This window comes from Haliaeetus leucocephalus, unplaced genomic scaffold (assembly GCF_000737465.1).
Source record: "Haliaeetus leucocephalus isolate CR32 unplaced genomic scaffold, Haliaeetus_leucocephalus-4.0 Scaffold598, whole genome shotgun sequence".
Lineage (NCBI taxonomy): Eukaryota > Metazoa > Chordata > Aves > Accipitriformes > Accipitridae > Haliaeetus > Haliaeetus leucocephalus.
Genome location: NW_010973034.1, coordinates 3,722,792 through 3,743,073, shown reverse-complemented (window position 1 = coordinate 3,743,073; position 20,282 = coordinate 3,722,792). Strand labels below are relative to the sequence as shown.

General features: G+C 37.5%; 1 protein-coding gene across 1 annotated transcript in view; it reads left to right on the top strand.

Moving 5' to 3' along the window:
- Positions 1-20,282, top strand: part of RASA1 (RAS p21 protein activator (GTPase activating protein) 1) — a 55,933-nt gene that overhangs the window by 32,958 nt on the left and 2,693 nt on the right. Inside the window, exons 14-24 of the mRNA XM_010578087.1 lie at positions 1,375-1,452; positions 2,718-2,875; positions 3,174-3,250; positions 8,057-8,229; positions 8,437-8,596; positions 8,766-8,908; positions 9,660-9,775; positions 11,031-11,117; positions 14,691-14,758; positions 17,628-17,716; positions 19,323-19,400. Of these exons, the coding sequence (XP_010576389.1) occupies positions 1,375-1,452; positions 2,718-2,875; positions 3,174-3,250; positions 8,057-8,229; positions 8,437-8,596; positions 8,766-8,908; positions 9,660-9,775; positions 11,031-11,117; positions 14,691-14,758; positions 17,628-17,716; positions 19,323-19,400 (1,227 nt within the window). The remainder of the gene's footprint in view (positions 1-1,374; positions 1,453-2,717; positions 2,876-3,173; positions 3,251-8,056; positions 8,230-8,436; positions 8,597-8,765; positions 8,909-9,659; positions 9,776-11,030; positions 11,118-14,690; positions 14,759-17,627; positions 17,717-19,322; positions 19,401-20,282) is intronic.

The following is a 20,282-nucleotide window of genomic DNA, read 5'->3' as shown; positions in this document are numbered from 1 at the left end:
GTAACATTTCGTAGAAGAATAGTTTTATTTGCGTATTAAGGTTCTCTTATAATGTGGTAAATAAATATCAAAGCAGTGCCATCCTATGGACTGCACGTTGTCTTTATGGTTTGTACAAAACAAAAGCAGATATAAAATGTAGCCTTACATGCTACTGCCACTGTGCTTACTGTGGCACATTGCGCATTGTCACTGCTGTAAGATTTGGCATTTAAGGGGAAAGGTTTTTCTGCTGTGAGTAAGTATAGAGGAGTACTATGCATCCAGGAAGTATTTCTGTTAGAGTATTTAGGAGGCATTTGTTCAGTTGCTACTCCTGAGAATAAGGGAAGAAGCTACTGAAACTTGATGGTGCATAGCTGAAAGCTTTTCCTTCTGTAGAAGGTTTTGAAAGCTGACACCTGACTCGCAAACTGGTGTAGCTGAGAATAGCTGCAGTACATGTTCCTGTATTTTTTAAATGTGGAAGATACTGTGAAGGGTAAGATTGAAACAGTGTTGTAGGTTTTTTAATGACACTTTGAAATTGTACTTTAAGAACAGATGGTGGTTCCTTGAGCTACAGACATAAGAAGGCTGTTGGTCAAAACCTAAACTTTGTGCTTTGCAAGAGCTATACAAATTTGATGTTGGGGGACAAAAGCTAGAGAATGAGGCTATAACATACCTTCCACCTTCCAAAGCGCCCTTGCAAAGCTCCTCTCTTAGCAACTTTCTCACGCTGCAGTGACTTTTTCAGAAGTGGCCTGGTGAGTTGGCAGTGCCTCTTAGCAGCTTATTTGTTTAAAAAAAAATACGCACAAAGGTTCTACAGTCAGTTTGGTGTTAGACAACCTCTTTATTTTCTTGATCAAAACGGAATCCATCCATCCACTCTGCTGTACACAGAGCAGACAAAGTGGGGAATGTTGGATATATGCTCTATGTTTCCCTGTTAATGTTGTTTTAGTTTGTTTGAAGTATACACGGTATTATGACTGCCATACAGAAGTACTGGAGAGAATAATCAGAACAGTTTGGCTTGTTAACTGTAATTTTCTCAGAAGCAAACAAGTTTTGCTTCATTTTATGTACCATTTGTAACTTCATGTACTATTACTTGACTGGAAAATTGCTAAAGGTCACGCTGTATATCCATTAGTAATGCTTGATATTTATAAAAGAGAAAATGGTTCAGATCCTTTATTAGGTTTTGCTCAGTAAAGATAAGAATTCTGCTTTAATATTCAAGCTTGCGTACTTTGGCATTACAGAAAACTTAGGTTTTGCCAAACTAAAAGGAAAACTTCAGATACTCCTTTTAGGTATCTCTGTTCCACTGCAAGAAGCTGTATCTGACTGTGTTATTACACTATTTTGCATCTTCTCTCTTAGGACTGGATGAAAGCTCTGCAGATGTTTTGCAGTTTAAGAAAAACCAGTCCAGGAACATCAAATAAACGTCTGCGTCAGGTGAAGCTGATGATACAGGGTTGGCAGTGCATGTGGAGCAGTGTTTGGTCACCTCATTGCAAAACGATAACTGATAAATCTCAGAATTTTCCTTTCAACAGTAGTAAATCCTGCATGTACTTATTTACTTTTTGGAGTTATGCAGTACCCTTGCGAAACCAGGCAGAATGACTTACACTGTTATAATATCTACATATATGTAAAAAACCAAAATGGTTTTAGGCAATTTGCACGTGCTTTGCTAGGTATTGTTTTCTGGCTGCATTTAAGTAGAAGTGTAAAGAAGTCAGCATTTGTGTTGTCTTAACTTTTAAAATTTACCCATATGGGAAACTTTAAAAATTTGACAACCTCATGTGACGTGTAAACAAAACACTTATTTAACTAATATTATTAATTTTCAGTAACAAATACATGCTGAGCCATGCTTGTGACTTAATTTCTCTTGGCCTCGTGAAAGTGCTGTGTTTGCTAGAATTTCTTCAGAGGTAGAGGATAGATAGTCATAAATGGCTAAGTCTGTAATGATTGAAGAATAACAGGAAAATACTTCAAGAATCTCTGATACTTTTAATGTTAGGAACATTTGATGTAGTTGTTTAACAGAAAGGAATAAAATAGGATGTTTTTCAAGGCACACAACTATTCTGTATTTAACATTGAAAATGTTTGGATGCTTCTGAATAAATGAACTAAATTAGGTGAATTCACAAATAAAGTGGCAGGTGAAATTGGGGGCTTCAAGCTGCAAAAGCATAGCAGAAAGTGACAATCTGAAATAATTCTTTACTTCAAAAAAACGAAGAAAAGCTCACCTACGTACAGGAATAGAATGTAATGTGTTGCACAATGTAATCTGTTAAGAAAGCACCAAATAAGCCATTGTGTTCAGAATCTTCCTTGGCTCTAAATCAAGGTGCCAGTCTTTGATTTCAGTAAAATTTTCTGTGCATAGAAAAGTTAGTATTTGGAAATCCTAATGCCTCAAAGATAATTTTAAAAGAAGAAAACACGATGTTTTAAAACCATGGGGCCAGAGATTTGTTTTCAGTAATTATTAGAGTTACTCTTACTTTGTCACTGGTGCCTCTTAAAATGTTGTTCCATTACTTCTGTTCCTTGCTCTTCCTATTAGGAAATTTTAGTTTGTATTCAGTATTCGTGTATTAACATTAAGCCTCCACACAGAGGATAAAAAAATCATTCGTGTGTTTTGTATTTCTATTTTAGCAACAAAAAGTAAATTTTGTGTGGTTTTTTTTCAGGTCAGCAGTCTTATTTTGCATGTAGAAGAAGCTCATACGCTCCCAGTAAAGCATTTTACTAATCCATATTGTAACATCTACCTGAACAGTGTCCAGGTAGCAAAAACACACATCAGGGAAGGGCAGAACCCTGTGTGGTCAGAAGAGTTTGTCTTTGAGTAAGTCTTAATCTTCTTGATTTACTGAATTTCACTTGTAAGCTGCATTGCATTTAAGATTCTTAACACTGTGTACTGTTTTGCATATGCTTTTTAAAAATACTGTATATGTGTTTATACAGCAGCAACGTTTCAGCCAAATTCTGCATGGGCAGAATTTTCTGTAGGCACCTAAATATCTTTGTTAATGTAAGTGTCTTTGGCTGATAATGAGAACTCAGGATTGAAATGAGTTTAGAATAAGCTTAAATGCCAGCCAAGTATAGTATTAATTGAGGCTTTCTGTCTTTTCTCCTAGTGATCTTTCATCTGATATTAATAGATTTGAGATAAGTCTTAGTAACAAAACAAAGAAAAGTAAAGATCCAGATATATGTAAGTATTTTTCTGTAAAAGATGCATATATATTGCAGCAATGGATACTTTGTGTGGTTTTCATTACTCTTGTCAAATGTTGTCACAAGAGAATTAAGTATGTTTTTATGCTCACCATACTGCTGTGTTTGTATGTTTTGGATGTCTGATACTGGATTTCCAGTAATGTTTTTACAGTGAGAACTTGCATGTTTTTTGGTAATAAAATGCACGGTAATCCAGTCCTGTGTATCTGATGGCTCTGCTGTAGAGTAGCCATTGTGTTACACAATGGCTGTGCTTACAAAAAAGCAAGAAGAAAGAGAAGCTGTTAGTATTAGTCTGCTCCATAAAATGCTAAGTTCCATGGAGTTTTAAGTCTGATAGCATGGAATTCCTTTTCAGGTTTTTTTGTTGCTTCCAGTAAGAAAGAGAAAGGGAGGAACGGTGTATTACTTTCATCGTTAAAAAAAAAAAAAATTAAAAAAAATAAATCTTGGCAGTCTCTGAACAAAACTTGGCTTGTTTTCTTTCTGTTTTGCCTCATCTGTCTACTTTTCTTTTACCACTCTTGGGCTTAAACCTAAGTTACCTTAGTATCACTTTGAATGGGAAAGGATCCAAATTTTCTTCTGCCTTTTGCAGAAGTTCCCAGGAATTTATTTTCCTTGTGTTACCCAGGCAGCTGCTTCTTCAACTGTAGTTTTGTTTCTGTTACAGCAAATCAACAGCAAGCTGGTAAGATCTGTCAGCTTTGTAGAAAAGAAAGTGTTTGAAGAACATGGATTCTGAGCTCTTGGATAGGGGAAGAAAATTTTGTTTGTTTGTTTTAGTTTAGTTCATTTCCACACACAATGTGGTTTTGTTTGTTTTTTTTTTTTTTTTCCTCAGGACACTCTTATTCCAGAGTTTCCCACCATATTTGTTCTGGAGCAGCTTCAGCCCCTTGCCTCTTCTTTGCTGCCTGTAGGACAAAATACCCTCCCCACCCCCTTCAAATTTGTCCCAAGATTTTTTTATTTTCCGTTGTGTTCAGAGCTGTCTCTTTGAAAGGCTGTCAGAGTATTTATAACCTATTGCAGTTGTTTTTCAGTTTGCATATTTTGTGTTACTGGCCTGTTACGTATGCCTCAGCGCTAATCTCTTGATTTTTCTTTTTTTTTTTTTTTTTAGATTTGTAGAGAAACCTTGAGCAAAATAGAAGAATTACTACTCATTTTGAATGCTCTTGCAGAACCTAATTAAATTTCAACCCTTTTTCTCCTTCCTCTGACTAGAAAACTTTCTGCATAGCAGGAGGAAAAAAGATATATTCCCTGTGACAGACAAAAGGGCTCTAATTGCAGTTGATATCAAGTTCTTGCACTGTTCCTTTAGTCATTTGAGCTAGAAAACTCATTATCTATGTACAACAAAGCTCTGGTTAGTAAAAGAATCTTTAAAAGGCTAATTCTTGAATGGGGATACTTCAGTAACTTCTTTAAAAGTGTTTTTGTAGTTTTCCTTCTCTCTGTCCAGATTGAGGAAGTTGTGTTGGCTTTGGTTGCATCCAGCTGACGGGAGGAGATGGAAGGTGTTCTTGTCTAGGTCAGGAGCAGGATGGGCTGAGTTCTTGACTGCACTTAGGTATACTCTTACAGCATAACCCAACAGTCCTTTCATTCTGGAATGAGGATTAGACTAAGTCAACTCAAATGAACTCATATCTCTGCTTACATCCTCAGCCCTACCGAATAGGTGAAGTGTGTGGGGGGGAAATGAGCTAAACAAGACCTTATCTTATGAGCTGTGTTGCCTGAATAACCCTTGAACTCTTCAAAAGCAAGAGAATTGGTTCCTTTTCTGAATATTCTAATTTTCAGCCATAGCTGTTAAATGTGGACTGCTATGAAGTGGGAGTCATCTGAAGCTGGTACTGTTCATCTTCCCAGTTAACTAGGTTAAGTCACCTTTTCTGCTTGCTTTTCCCACCATGTAATGCAGATTGAAGGCCCAAAACTCTGTTATTGGTCTCACTGCTTTATTTCTTTCATCATAACTCGGAGAAGTTAAATACCAAAACGATACTAACATGAAGGTTATTTTTTTAGTATTTTAAAATATTTCCTGAGTTTTCAAGTCTTTAACTTTGAAGTTTTCCTATTATGAGTATTCCTTAATTACTGTAGTATTTTTGTTTTTAAAAAGTATTTCAGATAGTCAGAAATTATACTAAACAGTTTAGTATCAATTCAATTTAAATATTTCATTGTTTCTTTAATGGTGAATTGCATAAGGATTTATTCAAATAAATATATATAAAATGGCTTGAAAAAAATAAAGCCCTAAAATGTATTGGTAGACTTCACCTGCTGTTACTGCAGACCGGGGTGCTCGGGTATGATCAGACAGTTGAATTAGTAAATCTCTCAGAACAATATGACACAGTGTTGAACTGGAGTGGAAGTTTTGGGTTGGTTTTGCAGCATGATAGTTGGTTAATTTCAAATTAGTTCATGTTGAAAAAAAACATGTTTATAATGGAGGCAGTCACCTCATACAGGCAAGTCCATAGAGCAAAGTATTAGCCAATGTCTTTCTTTTCAGGCACACTGATTATTGACAGTAGTGCCAAAGCTTGGTTTTGAAACTGATAGCTCAGCGTATAGGAGAATGGGCTGTGCTAACGTGGCAGTGACTCGTGGCTGCGAAAAGCAGGATTTAGTATGTCCATGTATTGAGCAATTTCCTCTTTCTCAAGATTTCAGATGGCTTTTATTCTCAATCTGTAATTAGAATTTTTTTAGGTTTTTCTATTTGCTGGTTCTGTTTTTTTCTGGCAGGGTTAGACAAAGGCTTCATAGTAAATTCAGGTTCATTTCCAGTCTGAGGACTGGAACAAACCTAAGTTTGAACCACTTTTTACTTTGATTCCCAGGTTATAATTGCTAGCAATCAAAATACAATCTTGTTCCTAAATATTATGCCCGAAGTGTCATTAACAGATAAACCATTATGAAACCTCAGAGGTTTTTTGTACTAGTGTTCATCATGTAAAATATTGTGATTCTTTTTGGATCAGGGTTGTTGTCAAGAGAATTCTGATCTGTGTCCAGAGAGAAGAGATCAACTATGTTTGTTTTGATGATTTTCTCTATATTTGTTTCTCTTTTAAAATGTGCTAGATTGCAAAGTATAAATATCCTGAATTTTTGAACTAGTAGCAGTCTCTCACTGAAGGTAGCCTACTAATTCAGTGTAAGCTGCTAAACAGGAAAAAGCCTTGTTCCTTTAAAGTTATTGAATATAAATTACGGTGGCAACTGTTCTGTAGTCCTTGACTTTTTTTTTTAATCAAATCAAGATTATAGTATTTATATTATAGCTATGAAGTGCTACTATAACCACATGGAAAAATTAAATCATCAGATTATTCTAGGTCCTGTATTTCATTCACCGTTCTTCTCACTGAGATACACACGCCTTACATATGCAAGCAAAATAAGAAGATAAACACATTGCTTAGGTGTGGTACAGGAGCTCTGATGTTGGGGAGAAATATTGTAGGAAGGTCAATTGATTATCTGATCTAAAGGCATAGTCCCAGCCACACTGGTGATAAGTAGGAGGTGATGATGATTGTTTTTCACGCCACTTAACTGATTTGAATGCATTAATTTATATCTGTTTATCAGCTCCAGAGAATATGAAGTAGGCAACAGGAATGGCCTGAAGTGAGCATTATAAATGTGATGTTTTTCTATTCCAGTATCAGATGATTTCCTGCTATGTATTGCAACACTGGGGCAATGGGAAGTCAACTGGAACTGTTGACAATTTTTGCAAGGCAGCGTGGTGTATGGGTTTTGCAGAAATGTGGGGGAAAAAAAAACCACTTAATTTGTTTTTGTTTGTTTGTTGTTTAATGCAAGGAATTTAAAAGATGGTCTCATTGAGACGCATGGAAAGAGAGGGTGTTTTCTTGAAAGGTTCAGACTGACAGGCTAAATGTGAAGCTTTAACTGTGGACGCCTCTTGGAGCGTGGTGGGTGTTTCACAGGCACAGCGTTGCCTCTGCAAGTGCCTGGGCCCTTTCTGTGCAAAATAACTCCCTTCAGGAGCGCTTGTTCCTGCTCCAGATGGGCCCGTGCTCCCACTGCTGCAGCTCGCCACTGCACCTGCAGCCCAGGTCCTTGCTGGGCAATTTCGAGGTACCAACACCACTGAAAGGTGAATTAATGATTTGGCTGGTTTTGAGTTGACTTTCATCGTTATCAAGGCAGCAGGTTGCTTGGGAACGCTTTATTACATAGTTTGCATAAACTGTTAACAGCCTTAACCTGGGAGTTAGTATAAAAGAAATATGAATGGCAGTGTTTGAGAAAGCCATAGCAACACTATAATAATAAATAGTAAGAAGTAAAAAAGTGGTCAAGGAGCAGACCTGATGGTGGTATCAGCCCAAAGCTGGAAAAAGGACAGTGAATTCTGAACACTTTTTCTGTTTTTAGTTTCTGACTGCTATGTGGATTTGCAAGGTAGCACGCTTTTTTACTCACTGCTTGGGTGTTAGAAAGAAAACTGTGTCAATATCCATGTGGCATTTTTGAATGTAAGTGTATCCATTCGTTACAGAATGCTTTATATTTCTTCTTCAGTTAACAGGAGTCTGTTAAACCACTGAAGAGAGAATCTGTCAATGTTTTGATGGCAAAAATCTTGATTACTCATATTAATACTCTTTTCCTGAAACAAGATGGCATGCTGAAAATAAACTGTTTTTTTCATTCAACAGTAGCACTGTTTTGCTGGAGATAACTCACTTGAACAATGTTTTTTTTCCTTAAGTGTTTATGCGTTGCCAATTAAGCCGATTACAAAAAGGACATGCAACAGATGAGTGGTTTCAACTCAGTTCCCATGTACCATTAAAGGGTATTGAGCCAGGATCTTTGCGTGTTCGAGCACGATATTCTATGGAGAAGATCATGCCAGAAGAGGAGTACAGTGAGTTTAAAGAGGTATGAAGTTGTTTAACTTACCTTGGTTTATCTGTCAGAAATCATTTTGTTGGTTGTTTGAGTTGGATCTCAGTAACACTGTTTGACATCATTAAATAATATTTATAGTGACATCTGTATATCACTGCAGATGTATATCAGCTTTTCCAAGACTGTTATATGTTAGGAGAAGCTTCTGAATATTTTAAAATTCCGTTTTTCTTTCAGCTTATACTCCAGAAAGAACTTCATGTTGTCTATGCCTTATCACATGTTTGCGGACAGGACAGAACACTGTTGGCTGGCATTTTATTGAAGATTTTTCTTCATGAAAAGCTTGAGTCGTTGTTGTTACGAACACTAAATGACAGGGAGATAAGCATGGAAGGTACTGTGCTAAATTACACTAACATTTATGGGAACTCTGGACAGGTGGAGGGCTCTGGCACCTGCCTTTTTTTCTCCTTGAGTTAAAACATACATCAAAGTGTAAACACAGCACATTTTTCCTTCACTTTTTGTCTCCTTTTCTCAACTTTACTGTCTTTATTTTCCAGACGAAGCTACTACCTTGTTTCGTGCCACCACTTTAGCAAGTACACTTATGGAGCAGTATATGAAAGCCACAGCAACAAGTTTTGTTCACCATGCACTGAAAGACTCTATATTAAAGATAATGGAGAGCAAGCAGTCCTGTGAGGTGGTACCTTGAACTATGTTTTTAAACATTTTGGTTTGTTGACACAATTATCTACTGGTTGTTATGTTTTATGTTTGCATTAAACACTAGCTTCAGAGACATTCATTAATAGCTCAGAACTAAAATTCGCGTACGTGAGAAATACAGAAACTGAATTCATTACAAGATTTTTTGGTTTCCTAGATTTTGGCTTTGAACAATATTCATAGTAGAACTTTTTAAGTTTTTTAATTAAAATTTCTTTAAATTATCTATTTATTCTTAGGTAATTGTAGGCTGTTCTGTAGCAGTTACTGAATGTCCTAACCTAAGTAACTTCTAGTAAACTCAAGATATTGTAGAAGTCAATGTCTGAATGTTAGTTTTAATTTAAAGCTTCTGGGTAGTAAATGATTGTTACTGATCCTGAAACTGTTTTTAAAGTGATCCTGCTAACTTCTGTTTCACTGTAACTTAGTTGTGGAAAGGATGGGAGTTCTCAGAAACTTGGATTGAGAGACAGAAAAAGATTATGCAGATGGATAGTGCTGAATATCTGAGCTGTTAAAAACCTAGTGTATTAGAACTTTAAACCATTGCTTCTTCACATTTCCTGACTAGCCATTGAAACAGACTTGTGAGTTCTGTGAGAGACCTGTACAGCAGCAGAATATTTCATTTACTTTGAAGTAGTATTCAGTGTGTAGTATTATGAAACTATATATGTAGTTCTAGTTAGAAGAAAAAACATATTTTTTTCTCTTTGTTTTAGTTAAATCCCTCAAAGTTAGAAAAAAATGAAGATGTAAACACTAATTTGGCACATCTACTCAGTATACTTTCAGAATTGGTGGAGAAAATATTCATGGCTGCAGAGATACTGCCTCCGTAAGTTTGCACTTTCTGTTCAGATTTGTGTTTGAAAAGTCCTGTTCGTGTGAATTACATTGCACCTTAAAATGATGTTCTTACTGGTTCATCTTCTGCTAATCAGTCATAAGACTAATGTCTTTAGGGTTGCTGTATGCACATAGAGAAATATAGACAGGGGAAAAAAAAAACCCCACTTTCAGGAATTAATAGGGCTTTTTGCAAAAGCCTCTGGCTAGCACACCTGCTTTTCTTTGAAGGAGAAGCTCATAGACCCAAGAGGTCAGGGAAAGAATAAGAATAAAAATAATCAATCTCATATTTCCACAAAAAGGTAGAATACAGTAGTAGTTAGTGGACAATTATATATATTTAAGGTGATTACAAATTCTTTACAGTCCTCCTCCTCCTCTGAGATGGAATTATTAACAGTATATTAAAAATACAAGCAGGTAGCAGTAAAACAATACCGTGCTGTGATTGCTTCTGTCTGCTAGGGAAGTGCAGAGGGTCTGCCCTGCCCCCCAGCCTTTTTTTTTCATTGCTAAAATAATGTGTTTTCATAGTTTAGATTTGAACCATCTAATAAAAAGTGGATAGTACTAACAGTTTCCTTTTTACTGTGTCATTAACTTTTAAAGCATACAAAATCCTCAATTTTGAGATGGCAGAGTAGCACCAAAGTGTTGTGTTAGTGCTGGCAAGGTTAGCATTAAAAGTTGCACTCCTTTTAAGTATATGATGCAGCTCTCAACATTTTCTGAAATAAACCATAATTTTCCCATTTTTTTATGGGAGAGGATTATTGCTGTAGTTGCTTAACTTTTAAACACCTAACACTCACTTATGGAAAGAATAGTTGTTTAGTTAAGAAGAGAAAAATTTAAAAATTAAAAAAAAATAAAAAAATCAAACCATCACAATTGTCTTTTTTAAAAGGAAGTACTACTTAAGAAACAGGAAACAGTTATAAAATGCTTAATGCATGTCTGAATAGTCACTGAATTGCATATAGAATTGTGTATTAATGAAGGATGAAGTTTTTTTCTTTTATCTTGCTATAAATTTATAAATTTAGAAATTGACTTATTATAAATTTATTAACTTAAAAATTAACTCTTGGTTAAAGTTAATTTAAAGCTTATGTCTAAATTATAAATGTAGAATGGATAATAGTTCTGTATGAAGTAAGAGGTTGGTCTAGATCCTTTCTGATGGGCTTTTTTGATTCTGTGAGTTTAATGAAATAAGTAATTAGCTATTATTTTTGCAGGACATTGAGGTATATTTATGGATGCCTACAGAAGTCTGTTCAAAACAAGTGGCCAGCTAATACCACTATGAGAACCAGAGTTGTTAGGTAAGTTACTCGGCACTTTATTCTGAAAATAATCTTTTCAAGTCTTGTTGAAGCCATACTTCAGTGTGCTTATATATGTTTCTTTCAGTGACAGAACTGTATAGTACTTACATAGATTACAGCAATATTTAAGATATTTACAATGCTGAGGCATGATAGCCCAATTAAGGATTATGAGCTTGCTAGATTCTTAATTGTGTTCTTAGACCCTTGCCAGAACAAGATGATGTAATATAGAGGTCAGTATAGCTTTACTTAATAGTTTTACCTTGGAATTTACTTGCGCTTTGTCTAGTTTCACGAACTAATCTAAGATAGCAATTTCTTTTTTCATGCTGGGAAAGAAAAACTTCTCTCAAAGCAATAGTTAATCTTTGTGATACCAGTAGAGAACAGTGATCTCTGAAGATCATGTTCCTGTCATACGCCATCTGGGAGGACTGTGCCTTACCCAGGGACTCTTATGTACCATGTGTTAATTGCTGGAGAAATCTTAGATGGTTTAAGATCCATGCCCTTTAAAACGCAGACCCAGCACTGTAAGGAACCTAGTATCTTCTCATAAAGACAATTGGACTGTTGTTAGATTTTGCTGAGGTGCTGTCTGCATTGGGATATGTAGTTTTCTGCATTGGAGAAGGCTCCTGGTTGCTGGTGTTGGGATGCTGGTTCTGATCACTCTGAATCAACACTCTGTGTTGGTTTCCAAAAACAGGTAACTCTGTGCTGTCCCAATTCGGTTTGATTTCTCTGCTTCACTCCAATCATGTTGAAACATTGCAGAGCTCCTCTGAAAATGCTGCAGGAGGTTACTGAACCTGGCTCCTCTGAACTCACACCAGCCACAAAAGCTCCAATGTACATTCGTAAACCGATGCAATTATGCAAGTTCTTCCTCTAACACTGTCCATTGCCAGTGCAGGTCAAAAAAAAATCTTTGACAAAGATGTGGTCTTGACACTTTTTCTAAACGCTGCTGGGGGTTTTAAGGGTATTGGAGCCACATCTTTCCTTTTTCGCAGTGCCTGGCAGTCATATAATTTGCCGAGGGTAATTTCCCATGCAGGGAGTCTTTGGCTTGTGTTTATCATTTTGACACCAGAAACCTTATGTCATCCAGGGTACCATGCAGGGGCATTGCCTTCAAATGGAGGCTGCTCTTATTGTGAGAGTCCCCCTTACTTTGAGGGGCTAACCTACTGGAAGGCTGTAGAGCTCAGTGTCACAACTGGACAGACCAGGGAGTTGTGTTTAATTCGAAATTCCCCCGGGCTAAATTAAGGTGAAATAACACCAAACGATTGGTTAAAGATTTTATTCATGGCAGAAGTAAATTGAACTGGGGAGGCATGGTAGTAGGTGGCAGGGTTTCTCACAGCAGGAACTGGCATAAGACTACTTCTGTAAAAAGTGTAACCCAGGGTAACCACATACATCAGTTCAGGGAATAAGGAGATCCCTCCTGTTGAGTCAGGACGTTCAGAGCAGACCCCCTCGCTTTCTAGACTCCTTCTCAGAGAAGAGCCTAGGAGCAGCTGGATCCACTCTTAGTCTCAGACTTGGTCAACGGTTTATGTCTTGAAACGGATGAGGTGTAGGGATTGTGGAAAAGGAAAAGGAAAGAGAGAAGAAGACAGAGAGAGAGAAAGATTTCACTGGTCCTGGGTCCAGCGTTAGGTGTTCAGTCAGCCGAGGGGTCCAGTCCCGGTGGGCTTGCGCACCCGGGGCTTCAGTTTGTGTCCTTTTATCATCCTTGCCCCTCCTTCGGGCGGGCAACCGAACTCCTCAGGTTAATGAGCAGTTTGTGAGCCTTTGGGCTTGCGGGTCATTTGTGGAGTAACTTCTCCTTCCCTGCAGACACGGCCATTGTTTGATCTTTGTATCAGAACAGCTTATCAGAACAGGGAGCTGCCACCCTCCAGCACGCCCTCCCCCTCCTGTTGCTGATGTCTGAGCTGATGGGCTTTTCGCCTTGGTTCCTTGCTGTGCAGGGTTTGTCTTTAAGCAGAACTTGCCCCACCACAGTGTTTGAGACATTAACTCTTTCAGTCTCTCACACTCAGCAGTGTATACCATATCTCTTTCTGTTCCTTCCCAGCTCCAGGGAGAGCCATGTGGCTTTCCTTAGTGGACACAGCTCACATTCAGGGTTTTCTAGAGGTCTCCACTGGATGCTATAAATATTGGATCCCTTGCTCTTGTGATGTTAGTCTTCACAAGTGGATACTAGGGATTTCTCTCTAGAGTACAGAGTTTCACAGCCTTCAGTGGTGCCAGAAGGTGCTGCCATTTCTCTCTGGTTGTAAAACCCCCATGTAGATATTGACTCAATTCTTAATTTAAGCAGGTTGAGCAGGGTAAGAAGCACCACATCTTCTGCATCAGCAAGGTCTGTGGTAGATTCACACCTCACTGGCCTTCAACTTCGGGCACTTTGAAAGAGGAATTGGTATATATGCCATGACTTAAAAATTAACTATTTCCTCATAGCTTTAAATTCACACCATAGAAAATATTTAGCTTCACATATGGCCAGAGAGTTGTTGTCTTACCAGCCCATAATTCATGGTTCCTGGAGAAGTAAGAAACATCTATAACAGTATATATTAGGTGTCTTGGTCATATGGAAGGTGCGTTAACCTCACTACTATGTGTGTCATTTTCAAGTAATACAGACATTACCATCACTGTGTACTTATCAACAGGCTAGGTAGTATAAGGCCCCTTCCTTCTTTTGTAAGTGGTCAGGCTTTGGTATCGCTGCAGTGAAAACCAGTCTGCTGGTAGTGTCTGAGCACTCCAAACAAAACCAAAGATGACTTAGATTGCTTTAGTTGGTCCATATGTCACTTCATTGTATAGTAATGAGCTGGAATTGAGGTTAACGTGAGGTGGATGTTTTTTATTTCTGCTATTAGCAGAAAGTTAGATTTTTCTCATGCTACTGAAGGCTATTCTGGGTTTCTGTTGAATGAGTTCCTAGTTCTGCAGTCAAAACAGAGCGCTTTTTTCCTACCTTTCTAGATGGCAGCAATTACTTCGTGGAGGAAAATAGCAGATCTCTTACTATTTTTCTGCTGTTGCATACTGTCATCAGGATATGGATCAGCTTAAGCTGGCTTCAGGCTGTGTTGCTGCCAAAAGAGAGGTTCCCTTTGCCCACCCGCTCCTACGCTACTCCTTACATTGTCTTGGGGGAGCAGGTGGCTGCGGGATGGATGCCTTGCAGTAGCAGACAATGGAAAACGTCTGGGAGGTCAGAGACCAGGGGCTTCTTTTTGAAGCCGGTGTGGTCTGAGATTGGCTTCAGTATGACTTTACAATTAAGTTCTTCCCACGTGGTTTCAACAGTTCACCTTAATTGGGAAATCAATATGCCTATTCTTTCAGCTTTTACCATAGTTGAAGTCATAGCATGATATTCTTAATTTGTTAACATATTCACAGAGCACAGGCTGGTTGGTTGGTGTCTGTCTCAAAGATACCAGGCTAACTTGAATCCTTAAAGACTACACAGTGTTACATTAATTCTCTAATTTTATTGAACAAAATATAATTTTCTTCCAATTTCAGTGGCTTTGTTTTTCTTCGACTGATTTGTCCTGCTATCCTGAACCCAAGGATGTTTAATATCATCTCAGGTGACTATATGCTTCAGTTTCAATTCATACTTTATACAGTAGTAGGCATGAAATTATTGTAGTGTCTAGCATAGCAAAATAAAAAGTTTTTTTGAACGCTGTGTCCAGAGACATGTTATCCACGTCACTTGACTGATTTCTCCAATAAGGCAGCCAACATATGCTTTTCACCCTTAAAGGTTAGATTGTGGTTATCCCCGATGTCATTTTAAAGTCCAGAAAAACATGCATTGTGGTATTTAATAATACAATTTGAGTTAGTCTAGCAGCATGGAATATATTCTAGCTGTGCGAAAAATGTGCGTGATCTTAAGATGTCACTTCGAATACAATGCAATGTGAAAGTTAATGGCTGAAATTCAATAGTATCTCTTAAATGAACAAGATTTATGAAGTTGAAAATGTATCTGCAGAGCTTGGAATACATTTGTGCACCTAGAAAATTATGCTTGAGTAACTTGTTCAAATGTCCTGCTTAGATAGCTTCCAGCCACTAGAGAAGTCTTGTCTTTGACTTCTTAATCACAGTCGATCTCAAATACGGAATGTTAAAGATGAGAGAGAGGGGTGGCGGCATTTAGAAAGGGTGGGTTGTGCAGACTTGAGATGGTAATCTTGGTTACTTAAAGGCCATATATAGGACAGTTCCCATGGCCTTGCCTAAGTGAGTGTTCTCACTGCACAAAGTCTTACCCTGGTTGTTGATGCTGTCTTGGTAGAGTGCCTCTATAGTAGTTAACTAAAACAGCAACAGGGAACATTGCTGTTGGCACGACCAGGGTTGCAGAACTGCTGTACAAGCCTGTTGGCCCAGTGCTGGCCAGTGTCAGACAGCATTCTCCCAAACAGCTGGTAGGGGTGCTTGGGATGGTGGCACACACCAGGGACCACATCTGACATGCTGTTGGCGTGGGCTTTCCTGTTGTGTGAAGCTTTAATGGTGAGGGCATGGATTATCCTATGGCAGTTGCCCTAAGCACCTAAAAATGGGCATTTTTAACTTCTGTGGGAGGAAAAAAGGAAGGGCATAAACTACTGAAAACTTGTATTACTGAAGTTAAAATATTCAGACATCTGAGTTGCTTAGTTTTAAAAGTTTGCGTATGTTTCATCTTTGTTTCTGTTTTTTTGGTTTTGGGTTTTTTTTTCCTGTGGCAAAGATCACCCCAAGCTAGCGGGCATTTAGTTTGCACTAGCCACTGCTCTTCCTCCTTCACTCCCTAGCAGTTTCTTGATTTTTACCAGTAAAATGCAGATTTGGAAATTGGAGGAGGTCAGAAATCTGAGTCAGAAAAGCTTTTTTCTTTATTCATAGACAGTTTTTAAGACAACGTAGCATGTTTTCTATCATCTCTCTTTAAGCTGTCCAAAATGAGAAGGTCTGTGTTGAACAGGAAGTTCCTTTCTCTTAACCCAGTAATCATTTCTATACATGCTTTGGAGAAAGCATTTGACAAACATGGCCTGGTATACAGTGATCCTTTGTTTAGGATTTTATCATCTTCAGGTAACTTGCAAGTTAGGTACCTCCTAACTTGGGTTGCACTCTGTCGACAGGTGTAAAAAGTTACCTATAAATTTGACTAATCCTTTAAGCTTGTCTGTCAGTGTTAAAAGTCCTGCTCATGTACATCCAGCTGATACTCTTGACTGCTGTTAAGGTAAACTTACAGACTCCGTGTAGGGCTTTTAGAGCTGTTTAAAAAAAAAAAAAAAAGGGATGAGGCAGTCCTTTTAGAGCAAAGCTTCCAACATATAGGTACGGCTCAGTATCAGCAGCAATCCTATCACCTCAACAACTGTGACTGGAAAAAAAAAAATCTTTGTTTCAAAACTGAAATCTTTTGTTTCAAGCATCTTTGAGTTTTTTATAGTAATTCACTTCCTTAGATCTGTTCTCCTAACCTGCAGTTCCACATTCCAAGGCTAGTAATGTTCTCCAGCATTGCTGCTTCAACGGCTTGTAGTGTACCAAGCACTAGATATGATGAACAACTGACATTAGTTGCATAGCTCCAGCTATGCAAGAAAAATTAGAACTTGGTTTTCAATGGATTTTTTAGGGGGAGAGGAAGACAGAACAACAAATGATGCAGGTAGACAATGAAGATTGTGTAGCATTCTTATGAAGAATTACAAAATTTAGGCTTATATAATAACCATGTCAATTTTGGAACACTCAAACCTCGCTTTCAACCAGGCCATTTACCATAACTGGAGGGAAAAATAATTATGTAAGATACTACTGGGTAATATCACTTGTTGGAAAAGGAAGTTTTAACTCACTGAATGGTTAATGTAAAGTGCTAAGTGTAATGTTAAGTACAGCAAGTGATACTAATTTCCTGGAAATACAAGCCACGATTGCGTGTAATGTTTACTCTGTTCTTCTGATGCCAGTAACTTAAAAGTATAATTTGCGTAACTTGTCAGAGCCCACTTATGTGGGTATACACAAGTGAGGAAAGAGGTCAACTTGCCTTTTTTTTTGTTTGTTTAATTCTAAAGGTAAATTTGTTTGGTTTTTTTTTATTCTAACAAATAATCCTCCTTTCAACAGAACTGCTTCATTTTTGTGAAAATGGTTCTTGCTTCACCTCTTACTAACACAACTTTATTTTGCATACTTGTTCTGTATGCAACTATTACAGAAAATCAGATGTTCATATTAATAAATTTTGGTGGGCATTACTAAAGCAACTTAAGTTTTACTTCACCAAGTGACATCTTCCACACGCATTTCTATTACAATATTAAAAATATTTTATTCCATGAAAAAATATGAATTGGAGAAAAGCTTTACTTTCATGTGGCTGCTGTTATTTCTAAGTGGAATGGCCAGTAACTCTCTACTCTGTATTCCTGCCAGATTCTCCTTCGCCCACTGCTGCAAGAACACTGACGCTGGTCGCCAAGTCTGTGCAGAATTTAGCAAATCTGGTTGAATTTGGAGCTAAGGTGAATATAATTTAACACACACAGACAGCCTGGAATTATGTTTCTAGTACATTTCAATGTTCCTGTGTAATACTTGCAAAAATCTGTTGCTGTTTTCTTGTGCAAAGCCTGACACATGACCTGTTTGTCCTCATCAGCAAGGAGGCCTTGTTACTGCAATTTCTTCTGTCCCCTTCAATTTAGAGCTAAAGAGGGTGTTGATCTGAGAGCAGTAGCATAAAGTCTGGTCAAATTGGGAAGAGGAGCCATAATCATTTGAGAGGAAGTGACCTAGAAACTCACATTAATGGCTTGGTACATCCCATGAAGATTTTGAATCTGGTAGTAGGAACAGCAGCAATGGTCTGTTACAAAAATTGATAAAACCAGCAGGTATTGCAGAGTGTGATGCAGCCATATATTGATGCTGTGAGAACACAGATGAACTCAGCAGGCATTTGTTCCAAAGACAACAGCGGAAGTATGTGGGGCGTTCTTTTTTCCGCTTGCCACGGAAAAGGTAGCACTCGTACTCCAGTATTTCCTGCATTAGAGGGGAGAAGTGGGAGAGGAAAGGCAGGCAGGCAGCCATCCCACCTGGGTAAAATGGTAAATGGGCACATTTTCTCTGGAATATCTGTATCAAAAAGACAACTGAGAATTGCTAGAGCAGTAATCTGTGATGGGGGAGAATCTGAAGGGTAAATATTCTGCCTTAAATAGATGATGGGAGCTTTTTTTGCATTTCCATTGATTATTAGATGTCAATGGGGAGGCATCTTTCAGTAATACTGATGTGCTTTTGTACGCAACCTTGAAATGCATTCCACACACACGGTCTATCTATACATAGTAATTACCTTTCAGATTGAGACTAATCAGGCCTAAATTGAAACAAATTAAGAGCTGCCAACCTCTGACTCTTCCCCCTCCCCCACTTTCACCCTGCATTTACTTACTCCCTAGATTGGTGTTTTCTGTGGTAAAGCACTTCAAAGCACCCCTTCTGTTTGTGCTCACTTTCATGTTGCTAGACATAATTAATGTTGTAAATCAAGTGTACATACTGCACTAAAAAACCCCAGCTTTCAATAAAGTTTCTATTATAACATATAAGAGAATGCCAGCAACAACTGCTCTGTCTTCAGTTCCCAGGCTGAAATGTGGTTGAAAAATAAATCTGTTGACTTAAGCATAATGAAAGTGACTTCAGGCTAGCATTATAAAGTTATTTCTCTGACACACATAACTTGGAATGTAAGTGTTAATGAAAGAACAAGAAAGAGGGCACTTACTCCCAATCATACCTTTGAAAGTAGAGCATTTGTTCTTTGCAGCTAGGTATTGAGAGCCATTCATCTTAATGCAAATTCATGTCAGTATGCGTGTGTAAGAAAACTTCTGAGTCAGAGATCCTGAATCTTATGAATATAAGAAAACAGCAGATTCTGTAGTCTTTTGACTGGCTGCACACCAGACATTGGAAATTCACTTGAAGAAAATAAAATCACTCCAGATGACATAGTTGTTCTGCAGTGTCATTTGTCTGACTGCACTGTGTTCACTTCAGGTATGACAATTATCTTGGCATTGATTTGTTCTAATGAATACTTTTAAAAATTACTAGGAGCCATACATGGAAGGGGTAAATCCATTCATCAAGAGCAACAAACATCGCATGATCATGTTTTTGGATGAACTTGGGGTAAGTGGTTAAAAAAAATCTTTGCTGGAAGTTACACAGCAACATTGTAAATGAAAATTCTTTATGCTTCTTATTAACTAGCTCAAAAATACATCAGTTACCACACATTTTTGAATGCGCGTTAACTGAATGAATTTTTCTTACGCATGTTTAGAAACTGCAGATTGCTGGCCTGTCGTACAGAATTAAAACTGTCAAATGTCATCTTAGACTTTATTCATTTAGTGTCTCTGTAGATGCGAGAAGCTCAAATAGATTTTATAGCTATGAGGATTAGAAATTTTGGCCCAAAATACAAATCTTTAAAAATATGTTTTACAACAAAAACTCTTAACGTATAATTTGTCATATGGTTTTCACTGGAGATTGACATTATTTTTTACTTTAAAAAATACTAGGTTGAATTTCAGTTATGCATTACCAGATATGACACCGCATGCATTCTAGATACTGTAGTTTGAAAGTGAACTGCAGTTACTGTATTCTTTTAAACTGTTACTGTTTTGTGAATGATAGCTATAACAGGAGTTAGGACCTCATGTTATATATGTGTATTTTTAAACAAAGAGTTAATTGTAAATAACAAGATGAAAAATTGTGCCAAGCTTCCTGAATTGATCCCTTAAAGGTGACCTAGAAGACATCTCAGAATATTTTGATAAGATATAAAAATGAGTGTAGCATTTGGGTAGGTTGCCATACGTCACCTTTTTCTGGTTAAATTGCACCTTCTGCATATGATGATACATCACTTTCCTTTAAATGACAGATTTTGCATGAGATGTCTGAAAACTGTTGGTTTGAAAATAACCGTTGGATTAATCTACTGTTTTAATTACATTATTATGACCAGTTTAATGAGTTACTTGATAGTTACAGATT